Raw genomic sequence first — 23,216 nt, forward strand, 5'->3', positions numbered from 1 at the left:
CGTGACGTCGCTGTCGGCAAAATTCAGCCGAAACAAGTCGACCGCGCAGGTTTTGCCATTCTTGTGCGATCGCTTGCCACAGCGTATCGGCCGTGCGGCCGCGGTTGGCTCGTGTGGACAGTCGTTTCTTCAACATGCCCCAGACATTTTCTATGGGATTCAAGTCGGCGCCACATGGAGGCCACTCGAGCTGGCAAACAGCATGTTCTTCTAGCAATGACTGGACGATACGTGCTTTATGGATCGGGCTGCGGTCGTGTTGAAAAAAGTAGCAGCCGTCGCAGAAGGGACCATCCAGCGCATGCAGAACGAGGTGTCTGGTGATGACGTCGCAGTACCGTGACGCAGTGAAGGGCCCTTCCAGACGCACAAGGGGACCAAGGCCATCTTTGCTGATTGCTCCCCACACGCTCACGGAACATCGTCCACTGGATAGAACACTCTGTGTGTAATTAGGCAGATATCTGCAAGAAATAGCACACAATTGGGTTCCAGCGGCGCGTCTAAAAATGTTGCAATTCCTCTTGCGTATGAACTTTATAATGCTGTTATAGAGTTGCAATAGAAAACGCGCGAACATCATTAGATAGTACTGAAAGACGCACTGGCAGCTTTTAATTAGCTTCAGAGTAAGTAGTACTATGAAACAATCGTTAAATTAATGTTTTCAACGTAATACCACTACAGAAAAATCTCGTAATATCCAAAACCTCATTTTACGTGAAACATATGTTGTGATGCAGAATTAGCTTCGTGAATTAACTGCCAATACACTGTAAACACACCTGCAGTTTAGTGGACGCCAAACCCGCTTCCGTTGGTCCCAGCGCGTGGAAAACGTTGACTCGTTGCTAAAGATGACATCGTCCCATTTCTCTGTTGTCCAATCTTTCATTGCTGTAGCTAACATGAGTCGTTCTTGTAGCTGGCTGTCTGAGAGGCAGGGCTTCTGTGCTGCTACGAAAGACTGCAGGCCAAGCTCACTCAGCGTTCTTCTTACACTCTCAGACGATACCGTGAGCGAGAACGCTTCTCGGATATCCTCTGCACTTTCAAAAGGATCAGCCACGATGGCGGCCGTAATCAGGCGGTCCTCTTCCTCAGTCGTGGCCCTTGGACGCCCACTCCGCTCCATATCTGTGAATCTGCCATCGTCGCGGAAAGCTTGAATAATCCTATTCACGGCAGTCCGGCTCCTGTTGCTTCGGCGGCACATTTCGCGCTGAGGTATTCCCTCTATATATAAACGCACAATGTGCCTTCTTTCGTCAAGTGGAACACGCAGCGGCATCTTTCCAAATAGGCAATCACCACGTGGCCTGAAGCAAGTCTACTACGTTTTCAGCGACTGATACGAAGATGCGCCTATGTGTGAAAGAAAATTTTCTATGCATGCGCTTTTTCTTTATTTTTGATGACAGTGAAACACCTCCCTACCCTTTCTCTCAAGACGCAGAAGCAGCAACACTCATTGGACCAAGATGCCGCCAACCAACATGCGCCAGTAAACGTAGCGTAAAAAGATCGTCGCAGCGCTTCGTGAAACTTATCTACACACTGGCACACCAGTCGACAAAGGTTGCAGTGATTGCTCCGATACTGCTATCAAGGCAGATATGTGGCGGTCTTATCGCAGACAGCGCTCTGCGTCAACACAACGAACTAACAATGTCATGCACGGGAATAAAAAATTAACATGCAGGCGAGTACCAAGAGGGCTCATATCCGGGAGAGCGCCCCTGTCGCCGCTAGGTGGCGTACCGCTAGGTGGCGCGGATAGGCAGTTTGTGAAGCAGCTGCGCTATTTCTTCACATGTCACAAGGGGTGAAACTGGGGTAAGTTATTTCCTTAACGTGAAAAAGGCCTCTCTGTTTGATATATGTATTTCGCTTCGCGTTCTTTATGTCTAAATAAGCCGTCATTTGTTGAGAAGCGTGACGACGATAAGCGTATACGGCCCCTGCCTGAGCCTAGGACGATCGCTTGGCGTCTCTGCTCTGTTCCGTAGGGCGCCGGGCGCGCTTCGCCATTTTGTGAAAGCTGTTCCGCGACCACATTGTTGAAGGCGGAACGTGTCATTGACCCATCGCAGCGAATAGGGATATAAAAGTGAGAGTCGATGAAGAAAAAAATAACAGGTGCGCGCGCCTTGTACTAACTAGCATTCAAAAGCCGATGATCAGCACCCATTTCCTGTATTTACGAGCCATCTCGCGAACTCTGGCTTCCTGAGACACGTCAAAGCTGCCTGCAAATGAATGGGCCAGCTGACTTCGCTGTTTTACGGCGGCAGCTTTTAGTGATTGGTATGCCTGAATGTGCCAATGTAACGTTTTTGTTGTGCTGGAATATACCGTTCGCTGCAGACAATACGAACGGTCACCCGTTGGCATCCATGCCCAGCAAAAACACCGGAGTGCTTGAATAGAACTCCAGGACACTTGTTGGTACAACACAATGAAATGTGTATAGATGTATGGTAGAATTGCGCAGCAGCAAAAGACGAAAGACAACGTTCGCGAGGACAGCTGCACCCTTGTAAACGTCTTCTCTCACTGCGCCGCAATTTTATTGCGATAGCAATTATATGAACAGTCTCGGCTGAATTTTGCCGTCGCCGTCGTCATGCACCGTATATGTATAAGTATGTATATATCTATATAAAAGCCTCAAAGAAAAATAATTCAGAAAAATGCTTCCGAAGCGCGGAATCGAACCAGGGACCTCTTGCTCTGCAGCGAGTGGCGCTATCCACTACGCCACGAAACGCAGATTCCTCCACGTAGCTAACGGCGAGTGTTATATACACACCCTTTACCGCTGGACGGACTCAGAGACGGCAGGCGTTTATAAGCGTTTCTTCATTACCAGCGAGATGGCGCTAGGAGCGCGACGGGCGCACTTAAAAGTCGTCGGCGAGCTCGCTCGCTTCTTATATTTGCGCAGGGAGAATCTTGCCCTTCCGCTGTCTTGCTCGCACGGTTTTCTCGTGGTGAGGGGAAGAGGGATGTTTCACACTTTCACCGTGATGTGCAGCGCTCATGCTACGGAGCGTACGAAAGTCACTCGAGCTCAAGGGACGCCGCTAAACGAACAAAGAGAAGATGAGCGCGAACTATCAAGTGTCACAGCTCGACACTTGAAGCACGCTAGTTTCCTTCGCTGCTTCGGCCGCCTTTGCAACAGGAGCGCTGTTCAAACTGAGAGTATCCATTGGCGAGCCTCACTTCGTATAGCATTAGTTTCTTGCTATCGCATTTTATTAATTAATCATTAATCAGTTAGCCCACCAAGGTGCATTATGGCACTGCATAAATACATGTGCTTTGAGCTGTCCTTCAACGCGCTGTCCTGTTCACTAGCGTGAATGCCGGACGGCAAAGGTATGTGCACGAAATTTGCACATAATTGCATCATTATGATGAAACAATATAGTGAGGCGATGTCACTGATGGCGTGACGCGTGAGATTGTTGTACGTTTGATGTTACAACAGTGGTTCTCAAATGGGACCCGCAGACCGCCTGGGGTCCGTGAAGCCATTTCTGGGGGCCCGCGAAACCCATCATCGAAAAAAAAAGAAACGCGTTTTTTGGAGGCACACTGTCCCGTGACAGTGGGCCCTTATGATTTTTGATATGCTTCACCGCATAGCAAGCTTGTATTGAGTCGGAGCTATTCACGTTCCACTCCTCCTTGAGATGGTTTTCAAGCTTTTGTGGCAGTTCTTTACGACATATGCACGCAAGAATGCCTTTTCCAGGCCTGCATATTTGAAGAGCAAACTTCGCTAAAACCGGTTGAATGTAGCTGCAGACCGCACAGCTTATTGAATTGGCGTGGCGCGTTAGTTTGACCATTCTTTGCCAGGGAGAAACAAAGACACCTATGTCACGCTGCGTGTTCCGCTAATTTATGTTCCCTCCGCCTTTTCTCTTGCTACATGGTGTTCCGCATCACTTCCACCAGTCCACTAGGGGTCCCCGAAACATCCATGGCTGAAAGCCATTGTATTACCGCGCCGAACGGGTCGCCCCACGACAAAAAATGTGATGGCCACGCATATAGCTGTGAATTCACATTCGAATATTGTGACCACTCTTGAATTATCGGCAGCTTGTAGGTTTTTCTCCTCGCTTACTGCTTCTTTCCCATTGCTCGCTGCATGACATTACGAGACAACGCAAATCATTTGTTACCTGCAAAAAATCATGATATCTGAAGGCGGTAACCCACAAAATTTTCAACACTTGGTTAAACTATAATACTTTTATAGAAGCACCGCTGATAACTTTTGTTCACAGCGGCTTCCCCACTGGCATTATTTGTGCATTTAGAACTTATGTAACTTTTTTGACACGTGGCTGCAGAGCTGCTGGGTGAGCGGCGTGGCCCCTGTTCGGCATGCATATTACCCGCTGACGCCAGCCAAGCTACGGTGCACAATTATGGGCTTGTCGCATTGATAATGTGGATGTATGTTCCAGATATGTGCGATGGAATCGACGGGTGAACCCCGCGTACCTTGCGTAACCGGGTGAGGGTACCGATAACGGTCGAATGAAAATGTGCCAATGGAAAGTTCGTAAAACGGCAGCATGATCTCACTCAAGCAAGTTCACGTGTCTGACGTGACGGCTGTCCGACGTGCTGACCTGTTGCAGTCTCAACGGCTCCCCTAAATTTGATAGTCGCGATACAGTGGCGTCTGTATCGTACGCAATGCCTCACCATCACCAGTGAATGCGCCCTTATTTACCCTGCCCAGAATTGCCCGGTGTTGCCAAAACCAAGAAAAACTACATCTTGGTTTCCATTGTTAACATGCGAGTGCATGTCATGTCACATGCAAATGCATGTGAACGGGAATCGCCTGACAACGGGGCTGGGCGCAGCTGTTCCAGTAGGAGTTTTTTTCGTGGAAGACAATCAGATAAAAGCCAGATTTCATATGTGCCGAGTGACTTCCGTGAGAAACTCTGCTGCTCGTACGTGAATTTAAAGTCATTTCATGTTTTATCTTGTCACTTCCTCAGACAATGAAAGCAATAGTGAGCAGTAGAATGCGCGCTGCAACACGACTGCAAGCTCTGAGGTTTCATCAGCAAGCGACCGTCGGTAATGTGCTCTAACTCTGTTCGATTTATGAACCTGTCCGCATATAACTGCGGTCGCCAGCTTATTTTACGTTTCGTCTGGCCTAGCCTGGGAGCAGAGAACACAAGTTCAAAAGTTCAATGCCTTCTGAACCTCCACGGAAGTGTTGTTGAACGGGTAGGAGCATTGAGCCAGTTGGAGAAATTTAGTTTGTAGTGATATTCTGCTGTCTCTGTGTTAATTGCAAATAGCCTCCCAGCATTGATGGTGGCGTCTCTTCTGCGTGGTGTGAAAAAACAAGAGGACGTCTGAGATACTGTGCGCATGCACCTCGAGAGCACCCGACAAACGCACGCCATGCGAGAACCTCCTCAGCATTACCGATTAAACGTTTATCTCATTTAATGAAATATAATGGGGGCAGTAAAAAAATGCCAGGCCTGCGCGGAAAGCGCAGCACAGCCACACCGAAAGCTCGAAGAGCGGCATTTCTAGAGCCCGTTACAATCTCTCTTGTGGCTACTAATACAAGTACACTAGCAACGTGCCCACTACGCCAGAAGTCATAATTTTTGTGAAGTTGGGAAGCACCCACCACGGCATTACTCGTCATTCTGCGGAGAGGCGGGGTACCATCTGTAAGGCATTATGAGCAGTTTCCTTATGGGACGGCTGATGAGGATGAAGAATTATGAGTAAGCATTTTATAATGGGTTGGAAGCTTTAAAGGACCCACTAGTTACTTAATTCGCATTGTGTGACGCTGTCACTCTCCCACCACGCTTTATAACATACGCTAACGTGAGAAAGAGATAAAGAGAGGGAGTTAACTTTATTGAGACCCTGAGGAAATGGATCATGGGAGACTTATGGGCTTGCTTGGCAACCAATGGAAGTGCACTTGCGAGGAACCCACTACGCTATAAATCATTATAATTTTTGTGAGAAGCAGCCACTATGCAATTTTTCGTCATTCTGTGGAGAACCGTGGTACCTGCTAAACACCTGTAAGGCATTATGTGCACTTTGTTGATGCTGTGGCTGATGACGCTGAAGAATTATGGCAGAGCCCTTTGTAATGGGTTGGAAGCATTCAACAACCCACTCGTTGCGCAATTGGCATTGTGTGACACCTGGTTACAGAATTCACGTTGTGTGACGCTTGGTTGTTATTTTACTCTTCTACCACGCTACATTACACATGTTAATGCGGTTCCTTCCCGACATGGAGCCTGTATAGGGTCTTTTCGCAAAGCAGTTTCAAGCACCGGCGTGGCTCTAGATTCCACTTCCGGCCGTGGTAGCGAACGGACGTGTTATCATTTGTTCCGACGGAGCGGCGATAGCGGCCACGCCTGGCCGCAGAAACAGGTTTTCGGCAACGGATAATGAGTACCAGGTTATTCTGCCTAGTTTGCCTACAGGTCGGTTGGTTTTAAATACAGTTTTTTTGCACGCGGACGTAGGCGCTCGCCCCTACAAGGTTGAGGACTTTCGTGACGCCCTGGCTCAGGTCGATACTCCCCGAGGTTATCGCCTTGGGGGCGTATCGCATGAGCCACGTGTGGGCCGTCACTCTGAAGGATGCGGAGTCAACGAAGATGTTGGTCAACACTGGTGAACTGCAAGTTAAAGGCAAGCGCTGCATTGTCATCGACCCGGCTAACAGGGATATTCGAATGAAGGTACACTGGCTCCTTCATAGCGTGCCTGACGAGGACTTACGACTTGCCCTCGCGCCCTTCGGCAAGGTCACCGACGTCGTCAGGGAGCGGTAGCATGCCGAGGGAGTAGCGGACAAGGTATCCACAACTGGAGTCGTGAGCCTCAAGATGAACGCCGGGGTCAAAATTGATGACCTTCCACACCAGCTAAGTGTCTCGGGTGAACTCGCACTTGTCGTTGTGCCGGGAAGGGCTCCGCTCTGCCTTCGCTGTCGTGGCACGGGCCATATCCGCCGTGAGTGCCGCATACCAAGGTGTGGGGTTTGCCGGCGTTTCGGTCACGAAGACCGCCAGTGTCAGCGAACGTACGCCAGCGTGACAGCACCAGGGAGCAGCGAGGACTCGGCCGACCTTCTGATCGATGAGGCGGACTCTGAGGAAGCGGCGTCTCCGACAAGCGCCCGTGAGGGTGCACCGTCAACGTCGTCTTCTACTCCGCCGGGTCAACCTGACAAGCAACCTCTCGCGGCCTCTGTAAGGGAACCCGAAGATGCGCCTGCCCGAGCCGCCGTGGCCACGTCGGCGAGGAAGGCTAGCACATCAGAGCCTGTGCCTCAGGCGAGTGTCAGTCAACCCGCTGATGAGTGCATGGACACTACCCAAGGATCAGCTAGCGCGGCGGCCGGGAAACGGCCGCATGAGCAGACCACGAGCAGCGAGCCGCAGCTGGACGATGGCGGTGGGGACGAGCCACCGACTAAAGCACCAGGTGGGAGGCGCTTTCCTTTCAAACCACGGCCGAACATTCCGGGTGAACCACGACGGTCGGCGGCAAACCCGCCTCCGTAGTGGCAGCGGCTAACGGGGAAGGGATTGGGAGCGGGGCTCGTGGTGTTTTTCTATATATGTGTACCATGGCGAAGCCAAAGCGCTGTTTTTGCCAAGCATGTCGCATTCAAAGAGGCTTTCTATTACTTCGTTTCCTGGCCATGTTTGACCTTAATGTTTCACCGATATGGCTATGAATTTTGAAATTGGGCTACGGGTGGCAACCCTAAACGTTCGACGGCTTGGCGCTAGAAGGAGACAGTGTCAAGTGAGCCGCCTACTACTTGATCACGAGTTGCAGTCCAGGAAACGAAAATAGAGAGCCAGGAAGCAACAGACCGGATGGCGTCTGTTTTTCGCCCTCACTTTGATGTATGTGTTTGCCACGCGGTTGGAAGTTCGGGCGGTTGCGCCCTTTTCGTACGTGGCAACTTAGGCATATGTGTACAAACAGTTGTATCGTGCGAAAGTGGACGCCTCTTGGTCGTAGATTTCAGCCTTTCCGGTTTGTGTTGCCGCGCGGTCTGCGCGTATGCACCAAACGTGGAAACAGAGCGCAAATTATTTTTCGAATGCTTCAAAACGCACTTAAACTGCGAGAAAATGGTATTGCTCTTAGGTGACTTCAACTGTGTCTGTGCGGCCGAAGATCGCTCTAGGAAATCTCGAGTTAGCGATAAGAGTGCCGAGTTGCTATCCGAGATAGTGCACGACAATGGCTTAGAAGACGTTGGCAGTGTTTATTCCAGTGGCATTCGCCCGACGTACACTCATTTCCAACGTGACAGCCACGCCAGACTGGACAGAGTTTATGTATCAGCAGAACTTCTACCTTTGTGCACAGCGTACGATGTCAAACCTGTTTCTTTCAGCGACCACTGTTTAGTTATGGCCGGGTTAGGAAAAAGGCAGGTTAAAAGCCGCTTAAATTGGAACCTGTGGAAGTTTAATGTTAAGCTACTCGATGACGAGCATTTCGTAAGCTTAGTAGCAGAAAAATTGGAGAAGCTTCTCGATGCGCCGTCAACCAGTTTGGCAGCTGAATGGGAAGAATTTAAACAAGTAGTTAAAATAACGGCTATGGAGAGAAGTAGCATTCTGAAGTATGAACAGAACCAAACTGAGCGAATGCTACGAGAGCAGCTCGAATTTTTCAGTAGTATGGAAAACAACCAGCCCGGTACTTTTAGCAAGGAATTAAGAGACGTGAAATGTCAGCTGGAGGAAATCGACGCTGCAAAATATAAAGCAGCGATCATACGTGCGAGAGCCGATAAACTATGGGTTGGGGAAAGGCCAACAAAAAGATACGCGTTCCAGAAAGAAATCCGCCAGATAGCTAACGGCGACGAAATCACGTCTGATAGCAGGGTCATCAAGCGCGTGATAGCCGAGCATTTTAATAACCTTCTAGTCCACCAACCAGACCCCTTAGATGGCTTCCAGGAGGAATTCCTTCGATTTATGCCGAAGTTGGACGATGACGATAAGGCACGCCTCGAATGGCCGATCACTATACGTGAAATCGAAGACGCTATCGACGAGTTGACTCTGGGGAAAGCACCTGGGCCCGATGGCCTCGGTGCAGCTTTTTATAAAACGTTTAGGAGCATGGTCGCTCAGATGCTGCTGAGAGTTTTAGTCGAAGCATATGACTTGAAACGGGTACCATTATCGTTCACAACGTCGCACGTTGTGCTCATCCCAAAAAGTGATGACCCAGCAAAACTTCTGTCTGCAGCATCTTACCGTCCAATTAGTCTCACAAACGTCGACTACAAAATATTTATGAAGGTACTAGCAAAAAAGCTCCAAGGGGTTATAACGACGTTGGTGGGTTCCCACCAGACATGCGGGATCAAAGGTCGCAGTATCGCGATGAACGTACACGTTGCGCGAAGTGTGCTCGAATGCTGTGATGCGCTGGGTGAGCACGTGGCGATGGTGCAGTATGACCTGGCGAAAGCATTCGACCGCGTCTCACACCAGATCCTCTTCAGCATATTAGAACATTCTAATGTTGGCCATGTCATACTTGAGGGCGTTAGGATGGCGTATAGTAACTGCACTACACGCATTATAGTTAATGGCGAGCTAACTGACAGCCTGCGCGTACGCTCATCAGTGAGGCAAGGATGCCCTTTGTCGCCCTTGTTGTTTGCAGTGTACCTCGAACCGCTCTGTCTGTCCATCACTCACAACGAACTTATTACAGGATTTAGGCTACAGACGGCACATGTAAAAATACAAGCCTACGCAGATGATAAATCCGTCTTCTGCTCAGACAGAGAGAGTATTAAGTATACCACGACCATTGTTGAAAGGTTCTGCGAATGCACTGGTGCCCAGATCAACTGGGACAAGAGTTATGGATTTTGGCATGGCGACTGGGACGCAACGCCGGAGCACTTCTCCCGACTGCGCTGGTCAGCAGTTCCAACGCAATACATCGGCGTGCCACTCGGTAGTTACCACGACCCTGATGCGTACTGGTCTGACGAAGTGTGAAGTGCAAGAGAAAAGGTTACAGCATGGCAAGGCAGGCAACTGTCCATATTTTCACGGGCCACTGTCTGTAACCTGCTTCTTATCTCAAAGTTCTGGTATGTGATGAATGTGCTATGCGCATCACGAGTGAATATTCAGAGAATTCACCGGGTTTTCGCCGTGTTCGTTTGGGCGTCCACCTGGGAGCGGACCAGTCGTATGAATTTGTTTCGCCCAGTCAAGCTTGGTGGGTTCGGTTTAGCTCATTTGTTTCTGCGACAGCTTGTGTCGCGTTTAATTTTCCTACGTGACCAAAATGACCCTTTTCTCCGCACTGTCATGCAAGTGAGGCTACAGAGACTCATACCTGGATTTATTGTGGCGTCATGTGAAAACATATGTGGGCCTGTAATCGGGTATTTGCGAGAGGTGATTGCTTCGTATAGGATGCTGAGTGCTCGATTCACTCATGAGTACCTGGGTAGCGTTAACAAGAAAAAATTGTATATGGATCTTGTTGAAAGTGTTCTACCAGTGCCTTTGTACCGCTTTCCACACCTTGGAGGCCCAGGACAGGACATTTTAAAAAGAGTAAAGAAAATGCCGGTACTACCATCAGTTAAAACCTTCTTCTTTCAATTGCACACAAACACTTTTCCTGTTAAAACTTGGCTTAGCGATAAAGGCTTCGTCATACCCTGGACAACCAATTGCTATTTATGTAAAAAACCAGAGACAATAGAACATGTTTTCCTGGACTGTTGGGATCCCATTTTCTACTGGGATGTGCTACAGCGCACATTAAAGAAAGAGTTGCCCCTCAGCCCGTATGGAATACGCTTCTTACCGGTAGACGCATCAGAGGGCATTCCTTATGATTTATTTATGCTCCTGGGCCTCCACGCCGTGTGGAGAACGAAAACGGAATTTGAACATGTTCACCAGGTTGTTCGTCCTGTTCGTGATCACTTTATTGAAAGCGTGGTGCGTTTGAGAGAGGTGCTTCGCACGCTCCCTGACACACCAGTGTGGATTTCTGTGCTCGATAAGTTAATCTGCATGAAACAATTTTAATCTCGAGTTGGCGAAAGTGTGGCCGACGCGTTTTATGTATGTAACCAGTGACTTCAAATGTGTAAGTCGGGAATAAAGAAAAAAAAACCGGCATGGCTCTGAGGTAGGATACCGGGCTCCCACGCAGGGGGGCCTTGGTTCGAACATCGTTCTACCCTGAAAATGTTTTTCTTATTTCGTTTTTTTTTCTTATTTCGAGCGATAGTGTTTACGGACACCGGCGGCGGCGGCGGCGGACAACTACGGCGCCAAAAACGGCCCTTGTGATCTCATAACAGGTTTCGCTGTAAAAACTGACGTTCCTCTAACTGCGTCACATCAGTGTCAAGCCACATGATAACTGACGATTCCTGAAAGAAAAAAAATGCAAAAGTGCTCGTGTATGTGTGCGATGGACACTTCCAATAAGTTTGGTCTATTACTTCGACAATATGTTCATCTCCGCAAAACAAACGCCAGTGCAATTCATTGGGTAGCACATTGAAGAAAGATTCCAAAGCCTTGGCCAAGTACCATTCAGGCCCCTATATGAAAGTTGTGATGGCATTTCACGACAGTGACATATATCTTTACTGCATTTAGTAAGCTCATAGTGCCGCACTTTATTGCTGACCTAACACCGCAATGACATGTTAATGTATCAATCGGACACTGCATGACAGTCGCCGTAAATGGGTAGGATATCACAAGATATGAAAATCCACGCCGACTCTTCTATTTGAAATTCGCTAAAACGCGGCACGTCTCTTGACATGCAACATTTGAAAATCCTTCCCATTGAGTTACGTTGGCATATAGTGGTTCGGTTAAATGCGATATTGATTGGTTAGTATAGCAATATAAACGGGCGCCGGGGTAACAACTACATGGTTGGAGGGTAACATATAAAATACGTGAAGCGTGAATACTGATAAACATAATGGTTATAGATTCTCATGTATACATCTAATAAATGTTACCAACGTATACGCTGCTTGGTAAGCCTAAAATATAGGTATATTAGGATTTGATGATGTGCACCCATAGCAAGGGTTACCCTGCTTCGAGTATGACTACAATTCTGAAACAATGAAATACCACTTATGCGAAAATAAAACCTGCTTCGCGGAAAATGCAGAACAGACCGCACTGGAATATAATATATTCTAATGGAAGCACCGCCGTCATATTAATGTTCTCGAACGTCCAGCGCGCATGCCATCCTCATTTACACTTGCAAAACTCAACGTACGCACACGCACAGAACGAGGCCACGGCCTGACCCTACCGCAGCTGCTTCAAGCGACAGCAAAGAAACAAAGAGAAAAGCGGCCAAGGCCTCGACGTTAACGACGGAATATGCATCACTTGTGCATCTCTCTCTTTGGCTATGGTTCGAGCTTGGCGCCTTCGTTTTGTTTGGCTGCTGCTGCCGTCATGGCAAAGAGGCAGTGGTTCGCTTGTCACATGTGCTTTAAACACGACGATTTTTATTATACGTGCACAAGTTCACAATTTTATAGATATAAAATTAATGGTTCGGTACGTGTAATAATTACCGCTCACAGAAACGTAAATATCTGAGATTATTGGTCGCTAATTGAATGTTTCTCCAATCATAGTAGCATACAATAGATGTGCACATTTTCACAATTTTATTTGCAAACAGAATGAAGTTGCACTGTCAAACGTTGTGCCGTTTCTGTAGGAATGCCGTGTCTTCCTATTGCTGCATAATAAAAGTAACATTTCATTTTTGTTAATGTCGCCTTTCGTATAACTATATATTACGCCGCAGGACAGAGGCGACAATCTACGCCTAATTTGACTTCCCCCTGCCCATCCGCCGCAGGGGCTTCATCGTAACCTTCTCACTCAGCGTTCACTAAGCTGGCGCTCTTGGTGAAGCCCTCACCCTCTTTCCCCTTTCGGGCGCTCCCTTTCACACTTCCACTCACGCGTATAGGGAGTACCACGCACCGGCATTGTATACCAATTCTCAGAGTTGCATCAGCATCCAATTCTCGCGTGGAGTGTCCCTAAAATAGCGGAAGCCACAAAATGAGGGCCTTGAGATGCACATAGCACTTTGCATATGCTAGCTATAACTAATGACACTGTTCACATGAAGTGCCCATCATCTGATCTTCGAATACCCCTTCACCACACCACTCTATCCAATGTAATTTTGATTGCTCGTCTGCATAAATTCAGCAGCAAACAAAAATCCTTCTTTAGAAATGCAGAAATACACCGACGCCGTGGCCCAGTGGTTACGGTGTTCGGCTGCTGACCCGAAAGTCGCGGCTTCGATTTGAGCCGCGGCGGTCGCAGTTCTATTTAATAGAAATGATAGAGGTCCTTGCCCTATGCGATCTCAGAGAACGTTAAACAACGACTTTAAGGGAGTTGACTGCTGGGCTAGTTAGTGTTTAGACATGGGAACCATCGTTAAAAGCGCAACACCACACAACACAAGAGAAGACCAGACGAGGACAGGCGCGCCTGTGCTCGTCTGGTCCTCTCGCGTTTTGTGGTGTTGCGCTTTTACCGATGGTTCCCATATCTGAACGACGACAGGTGGCGAATATTACCCGAGGCACACCCTATGGCTTTTCTTATGGCATGAGTCAATTCGGGGTGTCAAAGTCAGCCAACCAACCAACAAATTACAAGTTATACTGGATGATAAACTCTCACTCGTATGGAATAACTTAGATGAAGCCCGAATCCAACAGAACGCACATTCCTGCTGCAGACTCCTAATGAGATGAAACAATGCACGACAAAGAATTCCACATTCACTATTACGCAATTTCATATCACTGCGTGTGATTGAGAACAGAGTGTAGGAAAAAAGTATTCTAAATTTTTCCTTATCGTCAACGCTTATGCAGTGATACTCTAGGTTTGGCGTGCGTCGCTGGTCCTCGTCAATTTTATGTGTGCTCACTCTATTGTTTGCAATGAACAGTTTAAAAATTGGGGAACGCTTAAGCTTCGCCTTTAAGAATTGAACGCGATAGCGATATCCTGCCCCTAGTACGCACTTCGAGCCCTACGAATGTTTACCAGAATGAGCGCACTAAGGTGTGTGCCCTATGTAATGGGTAGGATGCTTTAAACCAGGAGCAATTATGCGCGAGAAACTTTTTCGAAGTTGCGATGCACCCACTACGTGGTTTTAGGGGAATACGCGCAGTAATGTGTGTGCCTTTTGTAATGGGCGGCTGTCTTTAAACCACCAAGTCGTTATGATATTGACATGGTGTGACGCCCGATGGCAATGTACGCTTGTAGCCTTGTACCACGCAATATTACTGCAATATTACATCACGTACTGTGACACCTGTATACAGGACGCGTACTTTTGGGATGCATGAAAGTTACTTTAAGTGCAGCTCCAAGCAGAGGCGTGGCTGTGTGGTAGAACACCTGCTTGCCGCGCAGATGGCCTGGGTTCGATTCTCACTCGGACCCAACATATTTATTGTTTATTTTATTTGCAGCTATTTCGATTTTTCGGTCGCGGACAAGATGATTTTTCGCTCACAACCAACGGCGCCGATGCCAACACCGACAGCGGAATATTGCGATACGAGCTCTTTAACGCTATGGCGTTAATAATGAAATACCAACTAGCCCGATCCAACACTTTACTTCATACATTACTTGTCGTAGACATACATTTATCATCATCATGAACCTGCACGCGCGCTCTTTATCCTCTTCTGCTTCGTATCCAGAGCACGTACGTCCAGCGTGAATTGCAATAAATCTGATGGGCGAGAGAACGAGTTCAGACAGAGAGAGAGAGAGAAATTAACAGAGAAATAGTTGGTGAAAAAATTTCTTGGCGAGGCGAAATTTGAACCCGCGTACTGACGATCCGAATGAAAGCATCGTAACCACTCGGTTATTCAAGTAATCTAGCAGCGCATAGCATATTGTAGCATGAGCATGGGGAGGAGAAGAGAACTCTGCACTTTTATGTAAAGCAAGCGCCAAATTTAATTCTGGGAGCTGGAAACAAGCCTTACTCGCCATGTTTGAGATTGTATACTCCAACGTCAGCGGCTTCAAAGACACGAGACATTGATAATTTTGTTCAAATCTAGGGAACAAGTACTGCGACGTCTTCTGTTATGGCCGGTCCATGTTTAGGACTCCCTCACAATTCACGCAGACTGGGACATGCGGTCCGTGAAAATGATTAATGGCTGAGGCCCCACCTAACACTCTGGCAATTAGGATTTGGAATTCATTTGTTTTCTGCACTTCCGTCGGTTTTTCTGCCGCCACTACTAGTATTTGGCCGTGTGTGACTCCCATTCAAGCTTATGCGAGGCTTCAGAAGCGTGGATTCAGGCTGTAGTCGGCTCATTCACATCACATGACAAGACAAGAACTTTATTGGAGTCCTCAGGAACTCGAATCTGGGGAGCCGGAGGCCCCCAGATCAAGTTGGTGGCTCTGCCCACGATGGGACTGGAAGTCCAAGTTCCGTGGCGATGTCGTGGGCCCTCTGGATGGCCTGGAGTTGGGTGTGTGGATTGCTACTCTTCAGGGATTCCTCCCATTGCTCCTTCGTGAAGGGTGGAGAGGCATTAAGTGTTGCGCACAGCCAGAGCATGTGGTCGAAAGAACATGAGTCATGGCCGCATTTGGGGCACGACTGTAAGTGGTCGGGGTCTATCCTATTAAGGGACCGAGGAGTGGGATACGAACGTGTTTGCAGGAGTCTGAATGTGGTAGCCTGAGGCTTGTTCAGTTTGGGGTGGGGCTCATTCACAGTATAGGTTATTTGGTAGGATTTTAAAACGAACGTGATTTTTTTTAATTGATCCCTCTTGTAGAACGCACGCTGGGGCACTTGAGGTAAACAAATAAATGAAATCAATAAATAATTAAAACGTGAAATTGTCGAAGCGCTTCTACCAAGGAAGCAGGACATCGTTGCATCAGCAAGCCATATATTTTGCTCACTGGCGGTGAGATTGAATATCTCGAAGGCTTCATATAATGCGGTTACAAGAGGCACCAGGTTCTCACGGGTAGCATGCCGCGAAAGCGAAAAGACTGGGCTGGAAAGATCGAGGCAGTGACAAGGCAAGAGGTAGCCAAGGAAAAGACACCTCGACTAACGTGAAACCTGTGGAGGGGCGAAGCATGCAGTGTCCGCCGGTGTTTCCCACAGTAAAACCACTGCTAATGGGCAATGAGAGACAGAGGAAAGGTTAGACACGGACTCGCAGTCCGCTTTTATTTAACGTGCACGCGGCGAATCTTTATTGTTCAACTGCACACAAGAGAAATCTCCCATCGGCAGTACATTGCAGGTCAAGTTCCAGTGAACGGTTGTGCAGCGCGATCAGTAGGTTTGTTTCAATCAAGAAACTCGCTAGCAGACGCTGCCTGCGTCGGCGTTGTCTCTCGTGGGCGAGGGCGGCTTCTCGTTCCTTGCAACCTGGTAGCTCAGCGTTCGTCGCAGAAAGAGCGTTTCCATAGTCAACGCGCGCCGTTCACTCTCTCTCGCCACACGGCGATCGCTGAGGCGGTGGCGCCCTCTGATGCGCTCAAGCAAATGGACAGGACACGACGATGCGCGTGGCGACAGTACACGACGATGCCCGCTTAGACGCCGAGACCCGAAGGTGTTACGCCCCCTCATAAATAAATGATATATTGGCTCCATTGCACTCGTGCTGTAACATTTGCTCGGAGTGCTTAGAAGTCCCCTTGTCAGCTTGGTGTTTGCACAGGTGACCGCTGCTCTAGGCCTCCTTGACCGTTGCAGTCGACTTTGTGGCCCAATAATAACTTTTCGGGCTTCTTCCGGTACTGGTGGTGAATACGCTATAACATATCGGTGAATCAGCGGCAGGAGACAGAGACATGGCCGGCTTCCTTTGACAAGCATGAAGTATTCCGCTGCAGGGCCATAAATAATAAAGAACCACCCCTTCTGACCCTCACTTCCTTTTCCCACCCCTTGCTTTATTATACTAAACATGGCTATGCTATGCTTTACCTTCTCTCATCCTCCTTTCCCTCCTCCGCACCTTCACATCACTCGTCCTTAACCTCACTTCTCTTTCGCAGCCACTTGCTATACTATATAGTACGCATGGCTATGCTATGCTAGGAGCTGCTTGACACATACCCACTTTCTATGGCATATACCCGCCGAGCTTTCTGTAACGAAGGCCGGCTCGACATCAGGTTTAAACAGTTCCGCGGTCAAAGTAATATTCCCTAGAATATTGCGAGGCAACAAACACGCATAAAGACGTACCTTGTCCTTGGGAACACCTTCCGCCCTGCACCTCTCCGCCACAGCTTCCAGAGCGACCATGTTCCTGGACGTTAGCGAAAGCCAGCAACCCAGTGAAGCCAAGTGAACAGCAGTTCCTTCGCCTATTCCCGAAGATGCACCTGTACAGTAACAGAATGTGCGAGTTGCTAAAATCTGCGATTGCAGGAGAGCGGGTGCATTGAGTTGTAACGTAAAGATCCACCGGACCATTAAAATTCAAACATAATAATACAAATGATGACGTTGGTTGTAAAAAAAACGGAAATACACAGGCGTGCGGAAAGAAAGCATGAGGCTGTTCTTTTTCTGAACTATTACTTCTATTAAGAAGCGATAAATACAATCGGGCTGAACTGTGCTTGACACTAAAGTGCCATATGATATGTTTTTCATAAAGCCTTCACATGGTCGTTAGCACAGATGAAATCGTGCTTTGTACATTTAGGAGCTGCAAACGGAGTTTTCTTACCGGTGATGAGGGCCACCTTGCCGTCGAAATTAGGCATGTCGTGAAAACGTCCTTGAGAGAATAATATCGATGAGCAAAGGCCTGGACCTGCCGTTGTTGGTTTAGTCAATCTGCAAATCTGACCAAGAGCAAAGGTAGTGTCCGGGCATATGTGCTACAGTGTTCCAACGCCTTTCTATTTCCAACCGAAACCGACAGCGTTATCATCCTCCTGCCAGAACATCCGGCTGTGACAGCTGTGGCGGAACGCTCTGCTGTGAACGCACTTTTTTTAGCGCTTCTAGCAGTTGTGATTTATTCTAGTTCATTAGTAGCCAAACGTACGGCCTAGGTTATTCATTTTTCCTCCCATGAGAAAACCTTTCTATCTTTCAGTTACGTGAGCACACTTTACGTATCTCGAATTGAGGCAAACAACGCAAAAAAATGGACAAAAAAAGATACAGAAAGCGAATTGCGATCCAACTCCATACGTTTAGAAAGTAAACGAAACTCATCAGATAAGCACTGCAGCGCCTACATCTGCAGCCTTGTCAAGCGCACTTGCTCCAGCAGGCGCAACAGCAGACGCTACGTCATTTTTCGCATAGTGTCCCAGGTGGTCCAGATTTTCCTCATTGTCGTAAAGCTATATGAAACACTCAACGGAATACTGCATCACGTGTAATCCAGCTAAAACAGTTTAAACCTCCTATGTTGTTTGGATCTTTGGCAGTCGAAATGAGTGCGCCAATGAGACTCGTGATTAACTTATGCATTCATAAACGTTAAAAGCCACATTCTTAGCAAAAGTGCGGTGAGTGCTCGGGTTATATGTCGTTTTCAGATTATGACCTGCAACGAGATCTACAGCAGATATAGATATTGTTTCGATGTTTTTGGTGCTGATGCATCATGCGATAATAGAATATAAGTAATTAGCAGTAGTGGTATTACTCACATTTCTTCAGTAATATGGGGTAATAGATGAAATATTTAAAGCGCACAATTGGAAAGTGTCAAACGAAAAGTACGAAAGAGGCCGCGAATGGAAAGAGTGGTCAAATATCAGTCATCTAAATAATTAGTAAGTGCCGGTGATTAAGTGAAAGTTCTGGAAAATTACGGATTTCTTATTTTAAGTGTCAGTATAGCGGAAGACTTTGAGCTCCACGAAATGGCTCTTTCCTAATGATATGAAAATGCGCTCCTGAATATAGAGCAGGAATAAGAAGACAGCTTCGCAATCAATCAGGAATAAATATACGAGCTTCACCGTAACAACTAAACATACTCATTAGCCATGCCTCTCGAGATGGCCAGTTTGTCACGCATGGTGATACAGGCAGCGCAAAAGCAGACGAAGAAAAAAGAAATGAGAGGCACACTGATCCGCGCTGAATTCCAATGAGAAGTACTTTAGAAATTATACAGATAAACCTCATTACGACGAGTAATTACAACGAAGATAATATATCGCGAAGTTGCCAGCAGACAAATCCAGCCGGAAGGGCGAATAGAAAATTGAAGCCAGCTCCACGCTTTGGAAATCTGAGTGAAAGGCGGAGCTGGCCAGCCAGCGCCAACACCTGGCTTTCTTACTTTCTTTACCTCTTTTTACATCTTCTTTCTTTCTTTCTTTATCTCTTTCTACATCTTCTTTCTTCCAATTTTCTTAACACTTTTTATAGTGTTCTCTGCACCCTCGCATCACTCCACATCAACCTCACTTCCATTTCCCGTCCCTTGCCATGCTACTCTTTAGATGCATGGCCATGCTGTGGTCTACCCTCTTACCTCCTCTTTTTCCCTCTCATTTCCTTCTCGTCACCCTAACATCAGTCCTCCTCACCTTCGCTTCCCTCTCGCATTCTCTCGCTAAAAAAGAATATACAAGGCTATGTCATGTTTTATCATCTCCCTTCTTCCTTCTCTTCCTCGACACCCTCACTTCAATTTTACACCCCCTTGCTGTGCTATACTATGCGTGGCTATGCTATGGTAACAGGGCTTGCGACAAGCCACCCTCTGTAGCGCATACCCGCCGAGTTTTAGGTCTACGACACTGGCCTTACTCTGAGCTTAAACATGCCCTGCGACACATCGTCATAAAAATATTGGGAATGCAGCGAGCGCGCACAAAACGCTGCTCTACCAAGAGAGGCCAGCTCTTGAGCAGGAGAAAGAATTCACAGCTTCCTTACATGACCATTCCTGGAAATAACTGCGGCCTCGCAAGCAATCTTTGTGATCATCGGCTTGTTCCAAAAGGGACGTCGTCTCTCAACACTCCACACAAGGCAACACATCCACACAACGAAATGTCACAGAACTCCGGTTACCCCCTTGCACAGTATGCTGCGTTTTGTAGTCTTACGTTCTAGACCGAGTTATTTGAGCTGCCTAGAAAGTGCTACACTGGGATTTTGTGACAGAGCAGCTCTCGAACTTGCGCCCAATAAAATTTATAGTATGCCACGTCAACTCTATTAATTACGTGTGCTCTCTTAAAGTTGCGTAAACAGTAAAGTTAAGCTACCGTAGCGTAAATCACATGTGCTCTTAGCGTAGTAAAGTTGTTGCTGTGCTTCTTAGTAAATTATTGCGGGAATAAAAATGAATCTCGTAGACCACAGAAATCTATCCAGAAAAAGAAAAGCGACATATGTACCACAACGACGTCTACGGTGTATCTGAGTGGGCAATATGAAAATTTTTTATTGCTTCCAAGCTTAGGAAGGTTTTGCCATTTCCCCTGATCTTATATATTTTGATGTACGTTTCCAGCAATCTGTATAGTACATTTTTCGAGCGCCATCGTTTGGATACTGTTCTCTAAATTGAGTTGTTTAACTGGCGCCCTTTTCTGTGACGCCTTCCTAATGTGGTCGTTGCGCATCTTCTTCATTCCAATATGCTGTGTGAATGTCCGAAAGATGATGGCGACAAACCCTAAACATACGAAGAGATTGCTTAGATTTTATGAACATGATAATATCAGGGATAGTGATAAAAATATATTTTTAAAATTATTATTCGTATCCAAGGCCTTGTTAAGTAATGAGAAAATTTTGGGGCTGCCTATAAAAAAGTCCCGAAAGTATGAGAAGACGTAATGAATACCAAACACCATTGCTATTAGGGTGTCAGGAAGAGCGTAGGAAGACTGTAATGGTTGGCTTAGAAGGGTGTTGTGTACTAAACCTTTATGCCAGCCCCGTCACGGTGGTCTAGTGGTTATGGCGCTCGAATTCTGACCCGAAGGTCGCGGGATCGAATCCCGGCCGCGGCGGCTCCATTTTCGATGGAGACGAAAATGTTCGAGGCCCGTGTACTTAGATACAGGTGCACGTTAAAGAACCCCAGCTGGTCGAAATTTCCGGAGCCCTCCACTACGGCGTCTCGCGTAATCATGTCGTGCTTTGGGACGTTAACCCCCAGATATTATTATTATCAATAAACCTTTATGCCAACCAGGTGATTGGAGTACTGCTGCCTGGATAGTCATGTCAATATCTTGCAGGACAGAAAGTACTGAGATATCAGATTACAGGGAACGCGTTTCTCTCAGGCTGTAGGTTCTATGAAGCTGCCACAGATCCACTACCTAACGTTATGCCAGAAAAAATAGACTGGTGGTCAAATTCCGCTTCAGTTTTCATTCATTCATTTCAAGAATTTAGAATTCTTGCCTTAAGACCGATTAGCTCGCTAGCTGTTGGAAGCCTTTTGCTATCAAGCAGAGATGAGATATACGCGTTGACACCAATTCAGTGCCCCTGCGTGCGAGGGAATTCAGTTTGTTATATTATACGCAATAATAAGCAGTCTGCTCTTAATCTGTTAGACAATAAGAAATGCGCATGCGCGCAGCGTCTGAATTTTCGTGGAGTGTAACGCGCGCACGTTTCAATGAACTTAATTAACCCAGTTGGGGTACAACGCCTAATCTTGTAATTTCAAGCACTTCATAGGAAAATTAGCGCTGGTTTATGTTTATCAAAGACGTAAAGTATGCGTCACAAACTAGCCTAGCAACGATTAATGTTAACCGGCAAATATAGAAGGAAATTGAGTTGGGGCATCCTCCGAACACTTTTTCGCTATTGTACCCAGGTGCGCGCTGCAAGCTAATCAACGCGAATTATCAAAATGCAAGAATTTACGAAAGCTCAGGTATTGGCCTTGAACACACTCTCATCTATCATCTTTGAACGCGTTTACGTGTTGCATATTTTCGCTCCATACAAGCGCGGCTGCGTACGAATGCGACGGCATCCCTCTGCGGCCTCTGTACCTTCCATGACACGGTACGCAAAGCCAGCATATCAAGTGACGCGCAACTGTCGCTTTAAATTATGGTCGACCTCCGTAATTACCTGCTGCGTGGACGCAGTGTCCTAAGTCAACTTCACCGACGAATATATCGAGATAGCAAATTCAGAAGGAAATTCAATTTGCTAAAGAGCATGCATGTCAAAGTAGGTCAAGCATGTCAATGTGGCGAATTGTCTAGATAAGAGCAAGCATGCGTGAGCAACCATACTTGTTCAAAAGGACAGACTGCTTCGCTTGTTGGTCGTACACAATTCAGGTAATAGCCTGAACAACACACGGACGGCGAAAGAGCAAGACAAAGCGCTTTGGCCCGCCTTGCTCTATCGCCGGCAGTGTGTTCCTCAGTGCTATTGCCTGAACAACCGTACTCGTGTTTGTCAAAAGGACGTTATGCATCAGTGTGCTGTTGTAGCCGGCTCACCATGAGGCATGTGACTCATTCGCACATAATTATGGCTTAGTCATTAAAACAATCAATTCTTTATATAATGGGCCCAGGAACAACCCTAACATATTTGTCCTGGCGCACTGAACAAACTCACTAATTACAAGCGATAGAATAAGGACAGTCTCCAGCAGAAAATACGAACAAGAAGAGGGAAAACATAAAAACAAGAAATAATGACAACAAGACGCAACAGAGTAACCCAAAACAAATGTAGCAGAGCAATTATAAATTCCATTGAAATACGAAGGTAGCTGAAATGCAGAGGAAGAAAAAAGCTTTTGCACAATGTGCGGTACTAGGATGCAAGGGTGCAAAGGTAGGAATAGCTGCGAGTGATCGAAGACATCAAGATAATAAAAATACGTATTAAGGCATTGTAACCGTTCACGATTCAGTTTTGGCAAATGCCGGCAGGTACGCCAAAATGTCAATGCTCTCTCGTTATCTTACGTGTAATTCGATAAACAAATCAACTGAGAAATTTGGGGGAGGTTATGATACCGTGAACAAGCTTCAAAAGGAATACTAGGTCAGCGC

The 23,216-nt window shown here is 47.1% G+C and overlaps 1 protein-coding gene across 1 annotated transcript in view; it reads right to left on the reverse strand.

The window, feature by feature from the left end:
• LOC119374462 (uncharacterized oxidoreductase SERP2049) overlaps window positions 1–18,098 on the reverse strand; it is a 177,324-nt gene extending 159,226 nt beyond the window's left edge. The window contains exons 1-2 of the mRNA XM_049411064.1: window positions 17,915–18,098; window positions 17,425–17,564 (exon numbers count right to left, since the gene is read on the reverse strand). Coding sequence (XP_049267021.1) covers window positions 17,425–17,564; window positions 17,915–17,951 — 177 coding nt within the window. The 5' untranslated portion in view covers window positions 17,952–18,098. The remainder of the gene's footprint in view (window positions 1–17,424; window positions 17,565–17,914) is intronic.
• Window positions 18,099–23,216: the final 5,118 nt, after the last annotated feature.

This window comes from Rhipicephalus sanguineus, chromosome 11 (assembly GCF_013339695.2).
Source record: "Rhipicephalus sanguineus isolate Rsan-2018 chromosome 11, BIME_Rsan_1.4, whole genome shotgun sequence".
NCBI lineage: Eukaryota > Metazoa > Arthropoda > Arachnida > Ixodida > Ixodidae > Rhipicephalus > Rhipicephalus sanguineus.